The sequence below is a fragment of the Anopheles merus genome, chromosome 3L (assembly GCF_017562075.2).
Source record: "Anopheles merus strain MAF chromosome 3L, AmerM5.1, whole genome shotgun sequence".
Classification (NCBI taxonomy): domain Eukaryota; kingdom Metazoa; phylum Arthropoda; class Insecta; order Diptera; family Culicidae; genus Anopheles; species Anopheles merus.
The window spans coordinates 26194842-26213245 of record NC_054085.1 but is presented as its reverse complement, the minus strand read 5'-3'; the positions used below and the strand labels follow the sequence as shown (position 1 = coordinate 26213245).

The 18404-nt window shown below is 46.9% G+C and overlaps 2 protein-coding genes across 4 annotated transcripts; both read right to left on the bottom strand.

The window, feature by feature from the left end:
• Window positions 1-265: 265 nt before the first annotated feature.
• LOC121598532 lies at window positions 266-10323 on the bottom strand. Of its 2 annotated transcripts, XM_041925529.1 has the most exons (11): window positions 8532-10323; window positions 5060-5260; window positions 4640-4982; window positions 4321-4572; window positions 4020-4154; window positions 3248-3680; window positions 3140-3173; window positions 2397-2637; window positions 2244-2327; window positions 670-1044; window positions 266-589 (listed from the first exon to the last, which is right to left on the bottom strand). In XM_041925529.1, the coding sequence occupies exons 1-11, from the start codon at window positions 9416-9418 to the stop codon at window positions 371-373; spliced, it is 3204 nt and encodes a 1067-aa protein (XP_041781463.1). In that variant the 5' UTR covers window positions 9419-10323; the 3' UTR covers window positions 266-370. The 2 variants fall into 2 exon arrangements, with proteins under 2 accessions (XP_041781463.1, XP_041781464.1); XM_041925530.1 differs by lacking the exon at window positions 4020-4154 and having other exon boundaries at window positions 8532-10295.
• Window positions 10324-12574: 2251 nt separating this feature from the next.
• LOC121599636 lies at window positions 12575-18052 on the bottom strand. 2 transcript variants are annotated; one of them, XM_041927593.1, is made up of 9 exons: window positions 17444-18052; window positions 16962-17367; window positions 15840-15926; window positions 15647-15760; window positions 15238-15579; window positions 14560-15145; window positions 14362-14493; window positions 13036-14295; window positions 12575-12955 (listed from the first exon to the last, which is right to left on the bottom strand). In XM_041927593.1, the coding sequence occupies exons 1-9, from the start codon at window positions 17568-17570 to the stop codon at window positions 12719-12721; spliced, it is 3291 nt and encodes a 1096-aa protein (XP_041783527.1). In that variant the 5' UTR covers window positions 17571-18052; the 3' UTR covers window positions 12575-12718. The 2 variants fall into 2 exon arrangements, with proteins under 2 accessions (XP_041783527.1, XP_041783528.1); XM_041927594.1 differs by lacking the exons at window positions 16962-17367; window positions 17444-18052 and adding an exon at window positions 16628-16929.
• Between the last annotated feature and the right edge of the window lie 352 nt (window positions 18053-18404).

Sequence of the window (18404 nt, the reverse complement as noted above, 5' to 3'; positions counted from 1 at the left end):
GTCCAATATGCGGCGAAGCAGAAAGGGCCCTGAGCACAGAACAGGGTGGGCGCTTATTTATTTGATTTGTGTGCTCTTTTTTTTTGGTTCTTGTGATATTTATATTGACACAACTGTTTAGGTGCGATCGATTGGAATTTGCATAGCTTCCAAGAATGCAGCAAACGGGCGTAGACTCATCGGCGCAGATATAGGTTTCGACGAATGCCGATTTTTGCACACTGGAAGAATGTTTGATAGTGATTTGCCGGGGATTTTTTTTTGGGAATGGCAGTAGAAAGACTGCTAACACGGGGAATTTATTACGAGTTTGTTTTGGGGTACAAAGGAGAGGCTATACGCTACAGCTATACTATAACCAATTTCCGTTCTAAGAGTGCCGGGCAAACACCGTACAGTACTGTCCGTAGAACTTGTCCCGGTTGGCCGTATTGCCAAAGTCAATCGGATGTTTGGCTTCGTTCTGGACCACGTTCAGGCGCACCTCGGACTTTTTGCTAATCCGCACGTTGGGCATCCTCGGTCCATCGCGCCCGAAACGGTCGATAAAAGCAAACCCGGTGTACTTTTCCGTTTGGCGTCCAAATTCCTGTAATGTGATGCATTTAAAAGAGTGAAGTGCTTTAGTGCAGCTTCGAAATAAAAGACAGAACAGACGGTCGCTCCTACCCGTACGAAATGGAATTTAACACAGACGACCGCACGGTCACAGAGCAGCACCCGGTGGGAGCTGATCGTTTCGTTGTCATACCGCACCCGGTCGGAGTACAGCACCAGACCGAGCTTGGCAGGCGATATCTTCTCGTCCATGTTGAAGAGCCGATAGTTTTGGAAGAGCAGCTTGCGGAACCCGGCAACCTGTACCTCTACGTAGGCCAGCTTCCGAAACAGGTCCTGATGCTCCATGTGGCCCGAGTTGAGCTGCTCGGACAGCTGCACGACCAGGGCCTGGAAGAAGTGCTCCAGCTTGTTCCAGTGCTGGACGCTCAGGAAGGTAAACTCATCCATCGTCGGTGCGACCATGCTGTCGGTAATGCTGGAGCGCTGCAATTAAAAAGTGACCGATAAGCTGTTAGTGCTCCGATTTTACGGGGACGCGGAGGGACGTGCAGGGAGTGGCAGTAATCGTGGCTACTTAAGAGATTGATAGATGGGATATATGTTAGTTTATCGATTGATTGCTTATCAGACGTGCGTTAAATTCAATTATGGTGGGGCGGTGTGGTGCTTCATGCGAATTGTCAGTGAAGAAACAGTAGGGAGTGATTGGTTGGCATTTTAAACGTGGTACATTGTGAAATGGGTCATTGCAGTTGCCTAGAAATCCATTCAAATACAATGAAGGTTTATAGTATTTTCAGGACAACTTGTTTTATATTTCACCTAAGATTGGTTATACGAAATATCTTAGTCGGCATAGTTACAGACAACCATCATAATGTTCAAATATTTAAAACCACTTAATTGCTAGCTGTAGCAATATATGTATTGCCTACAAAAATCTTCACGAAAACCATGTTTAGTATGTACAGATAAATATACAGCTCATTTTTACAATATATTTATTATTTTTTGGATAAAAAATGTCTCAAATCTATGCGGCTGGGACATTTTTTGAAATTAATTCTAAATAAATTTTAGGTGAAAATGTGTTCAATAAATATTGTTTTATAACTAACCAGTATTTTTTTTAGTTCTGATCACACTGAAATTATAAAGTATTATTTCAAAGCTATTTGTCCTACAAATTGCAAAGAACTGCTCCATGGTGAGTCGGTATACCACAACTGGTATACTTGTCGTTTTCAAACCGTTATACAAATTGTAAAGTTTCACTTTGTGTGAAACATTTCACTCGCAGCGAATGAAATATTTCTCTCATTGCTAAAAAAACGTAAATTTAAGCGACCCGGAGCAAGCCTTCAATAAAAATAATGTTGATGTTAATTGTACAGTGAAACCTGGATTAGAGAGAACATAGAACTCGTCAATCAAATGCCTTGATTATTTAAATTTTCCCTATCATGTCTGGACAATATTTTCAATTCAATGCTGACTGAAGACGACAGCTAATAAATCTCACTTATTGAGATTTAAAATTGTCTAGGTCTGTGTAAACATGGATGTTCGGAGCCTTGTTGATATTTTCCAAAAATCTGCTATCTTGCTTATGAGATCTTTTGTTTAATCTTTTGTCTCATCATCTGTATGAAAAAACAAACGTAGAAACTGGATGGACTTACCGCTGCTTTATGGACATTTTTCAAAATCTCCGCTGCTGGTTTGAACAGCCTTATATATTCATTGTAGACATCAAAAACACCTTCCTGAAATATAGTAATCGATTGTAATTAATCAAGAAAACTGTTTCGACAGAAAAGGCATTTGAAACGCACCTTAAAATATCCAATGAACATCTCGCACACCTCATCGATCCCAGTGTCGGCCCGTGACAAATCCTCGTACAAGCGCTTGGTGTGGAAATGCAGTATGCGATCGTACACGCGCATAAACTCCGCCACACGGGACGCGATCTCTTGCGGCAGATCGTGGAAGTAGTAGCGCCTGTTAGCGGCCAATATTCGGCAAAAGTTCTTCTGCATAATTGCAAGCTGTGCGATCGGTTTATCGGTGCTCCTGTGGAAAGATGCTTACGGTGTGTTAAGTCGTGCGTGACCCGCAGCGTGTACATTACAATACCTCTCCAGCACCATACATTTTACCTCCGTATCCAAAACAACACGTTTGCGGCAGCGAACCCATGTACGAATACAACACACAGAGACTATGCTCGGGGATAAGGCAACGTAGCGAATAATAATATGGACAACACAACAGAGCGACAATGGTGTATGTAGCTTCCAATCATACACAAACATCCAGTCAGTTTGGCAATTCGTTTGGGTACTTAATTTTATTTGCAAACCACAAAATGGCATTGGGGTTTGAAATGAGTCGAGCGTCGCTTATGATATAGGTGGCTTAAGCTAGTGGTCGGAGGTATGTACACGAGATGATTGGTAGGAATAAAAGGGAGGTAAGGGAGGTTTTAAACGGGGCACAAAACAGAGCACAGAGGCCGTCCCGAGACGATGGTTGGCAGAAGCCACACAGACACACCTCCTACAAGCTAACGTACCAGGTGGTTTGTGAGGTGGACTCGTAGCTTTCTCCTGCAAAAAGAAAAACATAGCAGTTCTTACACATTCTGGCAAAGACTTCAGCGAACTGGCCATCTTTCACTTACGCATACTATTCACAGGACCAGTGCCGGACATCATGCTGGTAACGCTGCGTCGATTGATCGTCATCACGCTCGGTATCCGGGGGCGCACCATCGTGTTGATCCGGTCACGCTCGTTCACCGCAAACTCGCACATCATCTTCTCGACGTGTGTGGACAGACGCTGCGCCTCGTTCATGTCGCCGCAGGTCACCTCGATCTCCTGTATGCCACGCTTTCGCGCGTACAGATACACCTTGTTGCGGTTCTCGTTGTGCATGCCGATCTCCGACTCGTCGTACCGGCCGCGGTACTCGAGATGGGTTTTGACCTTCTCCGCGTAGATGGCGCTCCGTTCGAACAGGAACAGCTTCGCCGGATAGCGCCGCCGATGGTCCCAATCGTAGATGTCAACCTCGAACATTTTCCGGAACTTGCCCTGACTGAACAGGTTAATCTGGAAATGGCGAGACTCAGCTTGATTAGCGAGACATCAGCAAACATATTGGAGAAATGATTCTGGGTTGTTGTGTTCTAGCCACCTGGTTAGTGTAGATGGGAGACGTAAAAACCTAAAACCCCGCCGACCAAAACCTAACTACCTGCGTACGCTAGATTAGTGTGCCCCATTGCTCCATCACCACAGGGGAAAGAGTTGTATCAACATCCTTATGCCAGTGTTAGTTTTTGTTGTGTGAAAATTCCTTTGCAAGTGTGGTAGAAGTGTCTTAGAACCATATTTTCCCATAGTTTACAATTCACCGGGGCCCTAGTAGTGTCCAGTATCCTCACTCACAGGTTCTCGTTTCGAGGGATTGTGATCCTGATGGGGACGCAGTATCAGCACCATCGGTGCGTGCAGTGGACTGCTGAAGAGATCGGAGATCGCAAGGCACTGATTCATGAGCTCCATCTGGACGCTGGTAGGGGCCTGAGTTGTATACAATCGAGGTAAAAACGTGCCAATTTCACACACAAACACACGCACACACGCCCACACAAACAATTGGTGTAATTTGTTTCTTGGGTTTGCTGGAAAGTTCGACTACTGTTGTTCACGCAAAAACGGTTGCACCCTGCCACGATGATATACGCACCTCATAACACTCTTGGATGTCGTTGATGCTCATCGCCTCGTTTACGATGTCGATGAAGCGCTCGAGCCGCTTCTCCGCCTTGCACAGGATACCGATCTCGTCCTTGACCGACTCCAGCAGTGTGTCCTCGAGCTGCTTCAGGATCTCCTTGTTAATCTCGGCTAGCAGGAGTTTGTAGCGGGGCAGCCGCTGGATCGGCTGCAGCAGGAAGCTGTTCAAGCCGAGCTTGTCGTCCACCTCTTGTTGGCGACGCTGTGGAGTTGATAATTGCTTGTAGTAAGGCACGTTAGATGAGGATCAATTGTGTCGTCGAGAGTACCTGAAAGAAGTCCAAGTTCTTGTTGCATATTCGCTCCGACTTGGGACGGTTCAGCGCAAACATGATGTAGCAGTAGAACTTGTCGTTCTCCAGGAACCAGATGAACGTTTCCGCAATGCCAGCTATGCTAGCCCGATTGCTCTCCAGCATCGGCAGAAACTGGTTCTGGTGAAGGTTATGAATCTTTTCAATGTTTCCAAAGATGTGATACTTCTGGCCCCGCAGTCCCGGGGGAAGGTTTTTCCCCGCCATTATGCTGACATAGTTTTCGATCCCGCGGCCAAGCGTTTGCACGTAGTTCGCCTCGTTTGCCAACAGCTCCTGTAGAATGCTTGATACGCGACTGCGTTTTGGAAGAGTAGTATAAGACGCTCGTTAGTAGTACATCTGCTCTCTACCCCGGTTTCGCAAACTACTTACGCTGTTTTGAGTGAACTGTTCGAATCTGGCCGCACCGCGAACGGTTCCCCATCTTCCGAGTCACTGTCGAACGAACTGCTGCTAAACTCGTCGTGCTCTTCGTAGTGCGGCGTGCCCCGATCCACTACGCCCGGGACGAGCATGTTGTGAGCCTCCAAAATCTCGTCCGGCACTATCGGGCCTTCGCCGAATTCGCCCTCACTGCAAACACAAAACATGATTTCGATGCTTGAAGTTTGCTAGTTTTGTCGTGGCTTTCGCATAGAACTAAATTGAACGCGACACGATAAGCGGATACGGTTTTTGGGGAATCCCCGATGCAATAGTAAACAAACAAATTCGTAGAGGCTTAATCACACGCTCAAACAGTTATGCGCGGTTTCGTTGCTTTTCCTTATCGAGTACTAATGCGAGAAGGCTGTCGAGCTGTTGAAATACTGGACTCCGCGAGACGGTTCTCTGGATGGTGGAATTAATCAAATAAACACTTTTTGTTTTTAATTTTCGGTTGGGTCGTCATTACACATTAATCTGAGCCACGATAAGTGAAAGCTAAATATAGTAATAAATTATTTCATCTAGCAACTTCTATGAAAAAAGCAGCATATGTCTGGAAGGTCCCATAGTGCGACTCTTTTTTCAAACTTTTGTTCCGTTGTGTTCGTCAGCGCAGTGGCACAGCGACTGTTTCGATGACTCAGTGTCTACTATGAGCCTTCCTTCCTGCAGTACGTTCTACTTCTCTCTCTCCCTCTATCTCTCTCTGTCTCTCTTTCTCCCTGTCCCTCTTATATTACCCGCCGGTCATTAGTTTCAAGTTCTTCCGCAAATTGAAGAGGTGCGTGCTTTCGCGCCAGAATCGCGATGCGCAAACCGATTTGATTTCACTTTGATCGCTTGACCTCCGGGTCCAGTACCGCACAACGGCCCCGCTTGCCTGTACTGGTTCTCTGTCATTGAGTTTGATTTCTTTGTGGAACTGTGAGAAGTTTACTTTCGTGCACGCCCGAGCTCCCCGGCTTAGGAGCTCACTGTGCGGCCGCGACGATGTCTGGTGGAAGCTAGATTTCTGAGAAACGGACACACTGTCCACACTAGTTCGCGGGCTGACATGCAGCGTGCCAGATGAATTATTCATGCTGGCGCTGATAGAACACATTACGACAATTGCATAACGACAATTGCAGCGAGCCAGTCGAGTTGAAAGTGGTCGTGTTGAGTCTTCTTCCCATACGTAGTGAGCGTGAATAGTGCAGGAGATTCTACTGCTGCGCTTCCGGAATTTCCGAATCAGATGTATTATCATAGTTTTGTGAATTTTTGTACATATTTATGGAACACGACCAAAATGAGCCCATTTTATCAATGGTTGATAATTTTGAAAATAACTCCATCATGACTCATGCTTTCTAACGACGTGGTTTTACGCTTCTACTTTGGACATACAAACAAAAGCCTTTGGTGTAATCAGTGGCATAATAGCTAAAGAAAATATGACTGTACAGAGTTGTGTATAGAGTCCCATGTCTGTTTACATCGCCTGAAGTGCTGTGTAATTTCCAGAATATTATTTGTCCTGTTAAATTCTGATTGAACTAAAAATGTTTGTCTCTTTTCGAAAAAGAGAAGAAAAAACAACTGATTTTATAATGGCGTATAGGGTTGCTTGACGATCTCAACAACGATGGGACGAAGTCACAAAATTATTTGGGTGAATTCAATTTTTTTTAACAAATTGTCAATAAATCATGACACGAGCTCAACAATTTCTGAAAACATGTTAACCCATGGGACACAATAATTAAACATAGGAAATTCTGTAAGAGCAGTTTACTACTGACAACACCTAGGACTCGTGTACAATAATAAATGTGTTTAACATATCTTCGGAGATTTCTGTTGCAAATCGAATTTATAGATAAAACGCGTTAACAAACAGATGCAACTGAACTGCAAAATTATTTTAGTTTGCAAGAATTTCCAGAGAAGACATAGCGGACATTTCCAGTTATAATCTGGCATATTCCTATTATGTTTACATGAATTATTTTAACAAGTTTATAACGTTGAGATTTTGACAGCTTTCTGACCTTCGATAGTTTTGTAATTAACTGTTTGTTTGCCAATTTTTGAGCTAGTTAGTTATCAGTAATGGCTATAATATCTCATTCGTACAAGTGCTGGAGTCAGTTGGCCTTCATTTTCTTATCATTCAGAAAGCTTTGCATTGTGAGAAATTTCCGGTGATTATCGGTTCCGTGGTCCGTAGTAAAGAGGGGAAAGTATTCAAATTTTCCAATGTTAAATACTTCCAATCAAACATAAAGAGAAAGGCAATTGATTGGGATGTACTGTAGATCGATTTTGGACACAGCTAGAAAGTCACTCTAGCTTTAAACTTTAAAATGACGTTTACGGCATAAAACGAAGAAGTAGTATTTGGCCCTTTAAAATGACACATGTAATTTTTTTTTCACTGCATTATGGATAGGACCATTTTGGATGAAGTCAATTCGCTTATTCAACGATTCACGGAATATTGAATGCAATTGGAAAGGGAGCTGTGATCAATCGATAATTCCTACGGGACGCTTACATGAACTTGTATGATCAGGACAATCTTCGACTTTCAAAGTTACAATGATAAAAACTGTCTTTGGTATTTCTGATATATTAGAGTACCTTGTGCTTCAGTCCTCTAGAGTACGCCCTAACAACATCATATGTTCAAATTTAGAATCGATTGAACTTTCACATTCTGGATTGACTTCCCTGCTATGTGTTTACAATTGATGTCACAGATAGTCAAGCCGGTACAAGCATTGTAGTCAAGAAAACAGATGTAACGTCAAATAACGTAAAGCAACGTAATCATCACAATAATAATAATAATGAAAATTTTCATACGAAAATTAATGCTATAACCATCAACACAGGTTACCACAGAACGTAACCTTGGAGTGAGCGATGACCTTAACCTACATAGTTTTGATTGGGTGGCCATTAAAAACAACTATTCCCGATATTATCTAGAATTTGTTTGATCCTAATGTCATACGAAAAAAGACTCGGGTTGGATACACCCTGTGTTTTCAAGTGTCAGTTATCTCTGGGCAGATATCAAGCTTGTATCGATAGGAAACTGAAGGTGTCTACGTGTACCGCAAGTGTTCGTAGGAACATCGGCATTGGAATGCGTTGACTTCAAGGATATATTTCACGCCTTCTTATCATGGTCACCGAAAACAGACGCAAGCAACTGCTTAGAAAGCTTAACGCGCCCTGCCTTCTACCCTTCCGAAAACTAATTCCAGCGCAGCTGTGTATCCACAAAAACAGAGGCCACCTTGTTCACTACCTCTGTAGATGTGCGACCTCGATTTGGGGCGACGCGTTAGTCATATATAACTTATCAGATCTTTGGATTTGTTTGGTTACACGTGTGGGTGTGTGTGTGTGAAAGTGAACCTACCTTCCCGCAATGGCCCTGTCCGGCTGCTGCACTGCTGGTACTTGTTCTCCCTCCTCCTCCTCATCACTGGTATCGAACTCATCGTCATCGTACATGTAGTCGTAGCACTGTTCCCCATCCGTCTTATCACTCTGCTCGGGCGTAGTGTAACCGAGTGCCCTCGCTCCTGCACCACCACCACCACCACCAACGACACCCTGCAACGTTTGACGTCGTCGGCTGAGCCGTTTCTTGCCCCCTGCCGCACCACCACTCGCACGCACACTCATCGCCATAGCGCGCTCTTCCGCGCTGGCCTCCAAATTGGACCTGCGCGAACGGGCCGGCAGCAGCGGCGCTAATGCGTCTTGTGCAATTTCCGCATCGTTCGACGCTTCACTCGCGCCGGGGCAATTTTCACTTTCCACCACACTTTCCACCACGATCGGCACTTGACACGGAACTGCTGCACGGAGCTGGTGGAGGGGTGGCGCTGTCGGGCCGTCTTCGGTCACTTCCGGTGTGGTTGACTCCTCGGCTACCTGCTGCAGCTCGCCCGGCGGTGCTAAGGTGCCCATGGTACACTGTTGCTCCTGTCGTTCCTGCTCCTGGCGCAGCTCGTCGTGCGTTAGGTTCTCGAACAGTTGCGTTAGCCGCCGTACGTACGATGCGGCACCACCATTACCCTTCGGGCGGCGCACTAGCGCGGTGGGAGGGGGTTGGTTGGCCGGGGTGTGGATTAACGCCGGATCCTCCAGCGAGATACCGCTGTCACACGAAACGCGATCACCAGCGGGCTTCAAGTGCGTCGTCTGCTTCTTCGGCCGGGCGTACGACTGATGGATTGCCTCCTCAACGTCGTCTTCGTTGTTGGCACTACCACTACCACCACCACCATGGCTGCTCATTTTGTTTTCCCACCCACCCACGTTGATATGTTGCGCAAACTTCGGGGGGCGGTTGCCTTCGTTCCACGTTTCACAGTTCACTTCTCACGAGGCGAAGATGATCGTGGGGGCAGGAGAAAAAAAGACGATTCAACGGAGTTGAATGCGAAACGAGATGATGAGACGTCGTCTCTACGGCACACACAGTTTCTACTGACTTCACTCGGCTCGGTTAGGTTTTATCTCGAAAGTGGACACACACACACACACACACACGCACACATGAACACACAGAGCAGTGTAATATTTTTCCCTTTATTCGTGCTATCTAACGGCTGTGTTATCGTCGTCTCTTTGCGAGCCCCACTTCCAACTACGTGCTCGTTGCGATCGGCAACCCCTCCCCACGAGCACACTTCGGAGAGCTGCTGACACGATACTAATGGGTTTGGGGTTGAAAAACAACAACCGCTTTTTTTCTCACTTCACTCTTCTCACACTGTGCATGCGGAAATTTCTAATTCTCAACACTCCCCCGCACAACCGGCGAATGGCACTAACAGACACTTGCACACAGCCTCGCCGTAGAACACCGCCGATCTGATCGGGTTCGTAGATCGGTGTAGCGCTATCAAATCACTTTCTCCGGTGTAGCTTTTCTTTCGACTTTTCCCCGCGTACTTGGAAACACGAATGGAAGAAAGGTAACTACCACCGTTCAGCGGTCCGGTCCGGAAACCAAAGCCCTAAACCGACGACGACCGCCACTGCTAATCGGCGAACAAATACTGGACACCGGAGCGCGAGTTGCGCGACACACACCGAGTGCGGCGGCATTCCGTGACTCAGTTGAATGGCCGTCCGGGCCGAGCAAGTGTGTGTGTGTGTGTGTGTGTGTGTATGCATGTGTGTGTGTGCCCATTAGGGGGTTGGTAATTGTGCAGTGTTGTTGCCCGCGAGACAGTTTTTCCTCACCCTTATGCCAGCGGCGCGTTAGGCCGCAACAGGTGTGTGGCAGTGACGTCTCGATCGTTATCACAAATCGGCCTGTGTGCGTGTGGGGTTGTGGCCCGATCGCTGGAAGATTACACCTTGCCGGTATGATACCGCTTCCAAACACACAGCGCTAGCCTGTGGACGATCGATTGGAGGTAAGGTTCAGTGCAGTGTGACGGCTCGGGCTGCGCGAGAACGGTAATTTCATTTGGTGTCGATCGTGACGGTTTCGAACGTGTTCAAAGCTGTGGTTGTTGTTGAAGGGTTGTTCTTATCGTAGAACAAATTAACACAACTATTAGAAAGGACATTGAACGTGCTGTTGTCGACAGTGAATGCAGCTGGGACGGAGGTTCAGAAGGTGTTTAGTTTTAGTTTCTGTTACACAGAGCACCCACTTGTTTAGTTAGAAATTAGTACATGTTTTTATCAGCTGGTTTTACGGTCAGTTTTCAATATGTTGATGAATTATGTGTTTTTTTAGAAGAAAGTAGCACATTTAGTAAATGATGCACATGGTCGAATAGATGGTTTCGTCTTACTTTTGATTTTGTTTATTTTAAATTATTCAAATATTCTTTGTCAACAATTTTTCAAATAATCCAATCAATGTTCAACATTCTTCTTCTTCTTCAATGGCACAACAACCGCTACCGGTCAAGGCCTGCCTGTACCCCCACTATTGAAGTGAGCTTGGCTTTCAGTGACTTATTGTTACCATAGCAGGATAGTCAGTCCTACGTATGAGGGAATGGTCTATTCGGGACTTGAACCCATGACGGGCATGTTGGTATGTCGTACGAGTTGACGACTGTACCACCAGACCGGCCCTAATGTTCAACATTAGAAAAAAAATCGTTATATTGCACTCCTTCATGAGCTGAGAAACACCATCGTGATGTTTAAATCGGAATAAATTAGTTTAATTAACAAACGATACAAAAATACCAACAAAAAGTACAAGATAATTAGCTATTAGCCAATGGCTATTGTTCAGGAAGTTCCCTGCTCCTAGAAGTTGAGTTTAGTCTTAGTTATTGTCGATATTGTTGTACATTTTCAGTCACAGATATGTGTATTTATTTATTTATTTATTTATCTATTTTATTGTCATTTTTATTATTATTGTTATTTTACCTCATTCTCTGACCGGTTATAGTTGTTCTCTGACGCTGTGACTATTTCTGAGGTTAGTTATATCCCTCTCCTGCCCAAGGGATCGAATTAGAGGTAAATTTTGAAAAATATGTATCAAAAAGGCATAACAATTAATCAAACGTAATAGGATCGCAGTAAAACTATAGTTTAAGAATGATTCAGTTTGTGAATGCCGTCAAAACACAGTAGAACACCTTTATGAGTAGTTTTATTTCTATACTTAAGCGGATTAAAAAATCACACTTTACTCAGAAATTAAAAAAAAAATAGGCATTAGGCATTCTAGGTAGTATTTTCGGTTCCAAAATATAAATATATTTGTAGCTATTTTTGCAGATCAACGGACATCATATTTAAAATTAGTCCGAGCAGATTTTTATACAGCTTGCTAGCTATGGCCATCCAAATAAGCCTAATTCATATATTCAAGATACTACAATTTAGCTAAGAAAAAAAAATCCCTATCGTTTATCCAAGTATCTCAAATCAAACATATCGGTACAGCCTACCGCTCGGGATGGTTGCGATATTCCACGCCATAATTCCACCACGGCACTGCAATGATAACATACGAGCCTTCGCGCGCACACGCACACATCCACGCACGCGTACACTTTCCATCCAACCGTACTAACACCATACCACCGGTGCCCGGTACCGGCCTCTTGCCAATTAGCGGTATGTGTCGTGGTTCCGTTTTTTCGGAGGAGGACGGAATGAATTTTCCTCGTACGTGCCAACACAGCTGGCTTGTAACGGTGTGCGTTTGTGCAGTGATAGATGGTGGGTAAGACATTGGACATTACCGTCAAATGTTGCGACGCTATCGATAGATAAGGTGCTTCCCGTGGTTTGTGCCGAACATCGGTACCGATGACTCAGCGCAACCATCATTGATTTTCGAAACAATTTGCGTTATCAGCGATATCGTTTTCACATTCCTGCAATGGGGTTGCATTGGGTTGTAAGGGCCTTCGAATTTCGGGAAGTCCCCGAGCGATGGAAGGTAGATACATGAACGAATACAATGGAAAGAATAATTTATTTGCTGACTATCGGTTACATCACTCTCTTCGGCGTGTGGAGTTGCTAGGCTTTAAAACCGCGCCCTCCAATATCACTGCCCTGTGGTGTCCTGTGACAAGTGTCACCTCCTCACCCCCGTTTTCAGGTGACGTAGAAGAACGATCGTCGCTTTTCCCGCTCCTTCTGCTTCATCTGGGTGGAGAGCGTGTTGTACTGCTCGATCGTGAGGTAGCGCAGGTGCCGGGACGGGAAGATCAGTGTCGTTTTTCGACTGTCCAAGTAGACGTACCAGACGGTGCCGCTACGCTTACTCGTCCGCGCCGAGACCTTCGTGTACGGACAGTAGAAGGTGACACTGCTGTACGTTTCCACCTTATGCTGATGTGGAATGGAAAAGAGGAACGCTTATTAATCACATTCAGCGTCTACCCATCACCCTTAATCAACACGACACTTGCCTGTTCAGCATTGATCTTCATGCAGAGCAGTCCAGTTTTGGTGAGTAGCAAACGGAACAGTGCATACGATCCCTCCAGCTTCACGATCTCGGAGTGCTTCACCAGTCCAATCTCGTTCAGAAACTGCACATCCATAATCAGCTGACGGATCTGGTAGTTTTCATTGACCCGCCGCTGCACCAGTGCCATCTGCTCGTGCACGTACCGCAGCTCGACCGTCTTAAACTCGGAACAGTCGGTCCGGTCTTCCTCTCGCTGAGCCCACGCAACACTGAAAAACTGATGGCACCGGTTCACGTACTTGATCGGCAGATAGAGAAAGGCATCGATCGTGAGTGTCGTCCCGTTAGCACCACCACCATCACCCTTCTCCTTACTGCTCGAATACTGCTCGAAGCTCATCAGCATCGACTCCACCGTCTTCACGTGCTCGACGTAGCGCAGAAACACGTCGAACTCGCTGCGCCGGAAGCAGTCCCGAAACACGCAGCAAAGGTACTGCAGATCACTGTCGTAGCTGAGCCGCTCAAACTCCTGCTCAAACAGGCGCCGATTGATCGCGCGCTGAATGCGCAACATCTCGTCCAGTATCTCCACCATCTCTTCCAGCTGGCCGACCACATCTTCCGGCAGCGTGCGGATGTAAAGACTCGTACAGTCGTCCAGCGCACGCTCGAAGTGCTGCTGAAAGTGTAGCATCGTCTCGATCGACCCACACTCCGACAGGACACTGCCGGCGCGGTGCGCTGAGCCGGCAGCGGGCGAGTCCTCTTCCGCTGCGGTCGCTGCTGCCGGACTGCTGAACACGCTCAGAAAGCTCGAATCGCTCGTAGTGCTGGAGAAACTGCTGCGGAAGCTGGAATTGCGGCGTGCGAACGGCGTTGCCAGCGCCTCAACGGCAGCGCCATCCATTGCGAAGCTTTCACGCTGATCTCTTCGATCGATGATCGTCTTGATCGCCATCATAACGTCCGGCAGGTGCGTTTTGCCCGGACTCTGTATGTTAATCTTCACCTCAATCTCTAGCCGTTCGTGGCGGCGGGAGGAAAGCTTCAGAATCTGTCGGTTGGTAAAGTCGAACTCCACTTCCTGGTGCGTGTAGTGGCCACGGTACGTGAGAGATTTGAGGTCAAGCTGTTCGGTGTAGATCACGCAACGCTCGAACACAAACAGACGGCCCTGGTATTGGCGCTTCAGGCGGAGATCGTTGATGAACACGGGAAAGACACTGCGGAACTTGCCCTGGTGTAGAATGTTGATCTGGAAGAGAAGGAAAAATAGTTAGCAAGGGTGGATTTTTAGGTATTTGAGTAACAAACTACTTACCGGTTTATTGTGATCCACATGTTCGTTGTCCTTGGGATACAGGAATAGTACCTGATTGTCGTGATTTTGATTTCTGAGTACGATGGCCGGCTTGGGAACACCGAAGCCCAACTCAACCTCATCATCTTCAGCCTAAAATTGATCCAATTTTAGGTTAGTGCCGTCAATCTTTCACCTAAAGTCGCTCTCCACTCTTACCTTTTCACACTGCAGAATATCGTTGACCGTAACCGACTCGTTCATGATCCCGATCAGCGTCTGCAGCCGCTTCTCCGCCACGCAAACCTTGTGCAGCTGCGTGTTCCTGCTGATCGCACCCGGCTTCTTTACCAGCTGCTTGAACAGGCTCGTCAGCAGCAGCTGGTACCGGGGCAGCCGCTGTATCGGCTGCAGTATCAAACTTTTCACCCCCAGCTTATCGCCGTGCTGTTGCTGATGCTGGCGAAAGAACTCAATGTGCTGCTCGCACAGCCGCTGCGACTTCGGATGGTACATGGAGTACAGTACGTAGCCGTAAAAGCTGTCGTTGTCGAGAAAGTGCACGAATGCGTCCGCGATCAGCTCCACATCGTTGCCCGCCGTTAGCAGCCGCGGTAAGAAGGCATTTCGATGGAACCGATAGATGTACTGCAGGTTGCCGAACAGGTGATACTTCTTGCCGCACAGTTCGGGAGGTGTGTGGTCGGTAAACACGGCATCGATGTAGGTGGCGATGCCCTTCTCGAGCGTGTTGATATAGTTCCGCTCCGTGTCGAGCAGCTCTTCGATGAGGAACGAGATTTTACTGCAAACGAAAGCAAATCAATATTGCAGGTGTTATCGTGGTGTGATAAGCGCGATAGTTGCGAACGCGGGGTAACGTGTGTAACAGCTTACATGTCAATATCATTGGGAAGATGGTGCGGTTCCGGTGACTCGACCGGGCTGTCTCGGAATGCGACACCTTCGTCGAGGGAATCGACCGACGGGGTGATGCGTGCGTCGGTGGGATGTCGTACAAATGCATCCACAAACACGCTATCGGAGTCGGTCGAAGAATGGGAGCTGTGGGATTGAACATCATCATCATGATCATCTTCGTCGTCGTTGCTTAGGGCGATCAGATCGTAACCGTGCAGTATCCGATGCAGCTCGTATGGTGTGAAACGCAACGAGATGATTGTGTTGGACGCCTCGGCCGGTTGATAGTACTCATCGAACGGTGTCACCTCAAAGTCCCTGGAAAAGGATGCAAAGCCTCGTTTAGTAATGATTTTCACACACTATTGAGTGCGTCTTCACTCACGGGTTGTAAGAGTTTAGATGTTTGGCATTTTCCTCCGAAAGCCGCAAGTAGATGAATTCGTTCCACGTATCACACACATCGTCCACGTCCGGTAGAGAGTCCCTCTCAAAGTCACTGCAATTAGCGTCCAGAGTACACAAATGATGAGCTTTTTAAATATATGTTTACTAGAACACATTCTCGCTCTACTTACGAACAGATGCTCCACCGACCAGAATCTTCCCGATCTACGGTAGGGGTGCCAGGTGTCTTCTTCATACCGGCCTCTTCAGTCGACAAACTGCAATTCAAAACAGAACACAAAAATCCACTCAGCGATTGTGCAACAGGTAGTTCGCTTTGTTTGTCGCTGTACAACATTGTACCGCGACGTATAATCTCGATTGGATGCATTCCTTCGACTCTTTGAATAGCTTTAACAGATAAGCGCTAAGCGCTCGCCTAAAAAATCAATGCGACGCGAACAAAAACCCAACTCCCGGAAGCATAACAGGGTGGGTTTAAGGCTAGAGGGATCCGATTGTTAGTACGCCATAGTTCTGATCGTATCGATCAAAATTGAAAATTGGCAGGTAGTTCCTGCACTGCATACGGCATATGGGGCGTTATGGTGTAAACTTCCGGAGGCGGTGCTGAGTGATTGATATTTTTGTTGTGGAAAGGCGCGTACACTCCCATTTTTATGTGGCTCATGTCCGGGAAGTGGTGGCTTGTGACGCATTTAGATCGAAGTATTTGGCGCATTTTTGAAGAGTCATACCGAGTGTGACTCGTGCTTGATGTGTCTGATTCTAGCTTGATTCTGACACTGTAGTACACTACACAGTTAACTTGAGAAGGAACTTTACATGCCAAGATCTTAAGGTAGTTAAAGCACTATCTCACTATATAACAGGTGTAATATTATGTCCTTATTTCCTCCATCCTTAAGCCTTAAATAACATGCGATTGAACAGGTCGTTCAACTTGTATCACACTTACAGCTCACAGTAGTCCGGGCCGATCTTGAAACGCACCAAAAACACACCCTCATCGTGATGGCCAGACCACGGGTTCTTTACACTAGTTCGAGACCTTCGCTTCATTCACGGTCACGTCGGTTTTCACTATCACGAACGATTAACAAACTATTCAAAACAACTTCCTCACTAAACAACCTTCACACCGTGCAACATAATCAGCTGGCTGGACATTCCATGGACTAGCCAACAAGCGAAAATACTCCCCGACCAATCAATCGATTCCTTGCACTAAGCCTTTTTCAGTGTAGCCGTGTGTTGTGGAGCAAACCATAATAAACATCGTTTTACCTTACCGTTGGCTAAATTCTGCCTTATCGGCGCTTATCTTATCGCGCCCGCTAACGGCCCACTGGACGTCGGTGTCATCGCTGTTGTCACTGTTGTTGTCGTCCGTAGCCATGCTGGAGCTGAGCGAGAGAGACGATGCCGCAGCCGAGCAGTCCGCAGACTGGTTGGAGGAGCTTTTTTGCGCGGAAAGCGGCACCATATACCAGGTCCGGGCGCTTGAGCTGGAAGGCTGATCTGGCACTGGCACGTCACCGCTGGAACTGGATGTAGCGCCCGGTGTCACCGCATCTCCAACCTTTCCCTTCCGAAGGCGGCCCGAAAAACGACCCCCGAAATTGCGCTCCAACGTTTCTGCTGCGCGGGTTTCCAGCTTGCTCACCAGATGGCGTACGCTAATCTTTCGAAGGCTATCTGTGGAGGTTGGCAAAATGAAAGCTGAATTAACGTCTGCGCAAACACACCATGACCGCCACTGACTAACACTGACCTCTTTTGCGCGTTCTTCTTGCAGGTTCGGGAAGCACTTCAATCTTCTCCATCGAGGATGCTGCTGAACTTTCGGCGGGCTCCACGAGGCCCAGCATTCCACTAATCGTACCGTACCGTGCGCTCATGTTGATGACGATTGTTACCCGCCCTGTGATTGTTACTGTCCGTGTGCCCTTGGCACATTGCCCCAATCGTACACCGAACTACGCCGAACTCTTCGCAAAACACCGTTGCCGCGAGCGTGCAAGATGTCGGACAAAACGGACGCAGTTCTTCTCACCTGCACGGAAAAATGGTATCTGAGGGCGCAAAACCTCCGTTGTCTATCTGATGGAGGTCCGCGACCAAGGTTTCGATACGATCCCCCTAGCGCAAGGGGAAGCATGTTATCGCGTCCACACTCATTTAGCACCGCGCTGGAGATGTGGTGAGGTAGGACATCTGTTCTCACATACTATTGTAACTGTGTGCGTTTAAAATACGTAGGCTTCGGATATCTTATTTTTATCATACCATACGATGATAACGTGGCACCAGGTCCAAAGCATACTCTTCCTCACACAATGATAGCGCCGGACACTTGGTACGCAAGCGGGTTGCAGTTGCTGTTTAAAGTCTAGGTTTAATTAATGACTAATAAGCCGAGAGCACTGCACTACTCTCCGAACGGTGAGCTGAATGGTAAAGTCGTGTGAAATTGGTGGGTAATTGGCATTGTTTCATGTAGGTGATAGGGCTAAAGCCGGAGGTACGATGTTAAACGAGCTAATTGAGCTTCGTCACTCTGAGCCCTGTGCTGCTGCTGCTATTTGATAAGAAGAGACGGGGCCAGAAACAGCTCAGCTGACAGTAACTTTCAGCTACTGCTCAATAGATGGCGCTAGTATAAATCACGCACGCTTCTCTTCCCGCAGCCTGTTTGGCTCGAGATAAAGATGTTTGTATGTTTGCTCACGGGT

Coding starts and splice junctions, on each gene's coding strand:
- LOC121599636 (XM_041927593.1), bottom strand. CDS start 17,570: ATGAGCGCACGGTACGGTACGATTAGTGGAATGCTGGGCCTCGTGGAG. Junction 17,368..17,443: donor AAGAAGAACGCGCAAAAGAG/GTCAGTGTTAGT, acceptor CAACCTCCACAG/ATAGCCTTCGAAAGATTAGC. Junction 12,956..13,035: donor TGAAGATCAATGCTGAACAG/GCAAGTGTCGTG, acceptor ATTCCACATCAG/CATAAGGTGGAAACGTACAG.
- LOC121598532 (XM_041925529.1), bottom strand. CDS start 9,418: ATGAGCAGCCATGGTGGTGGTGGTAGTGGTAGTGCCAACAACGAAGAC. Junction 3,681..4,019: donor ATCCCTCGAAACGAGAACCT/GTGAGTGAGGAT, acceptor CGCCATTTCCAG/ATTAACCTGTTCAGTCAGGG. Junction 3,174..3,247: donor TGGTCCTGTGAATAGTATGC/GTAAGTGAAAGA, acceptor TTCTTTTTGCAG/GAGAAAGCTACGAGTCCACC.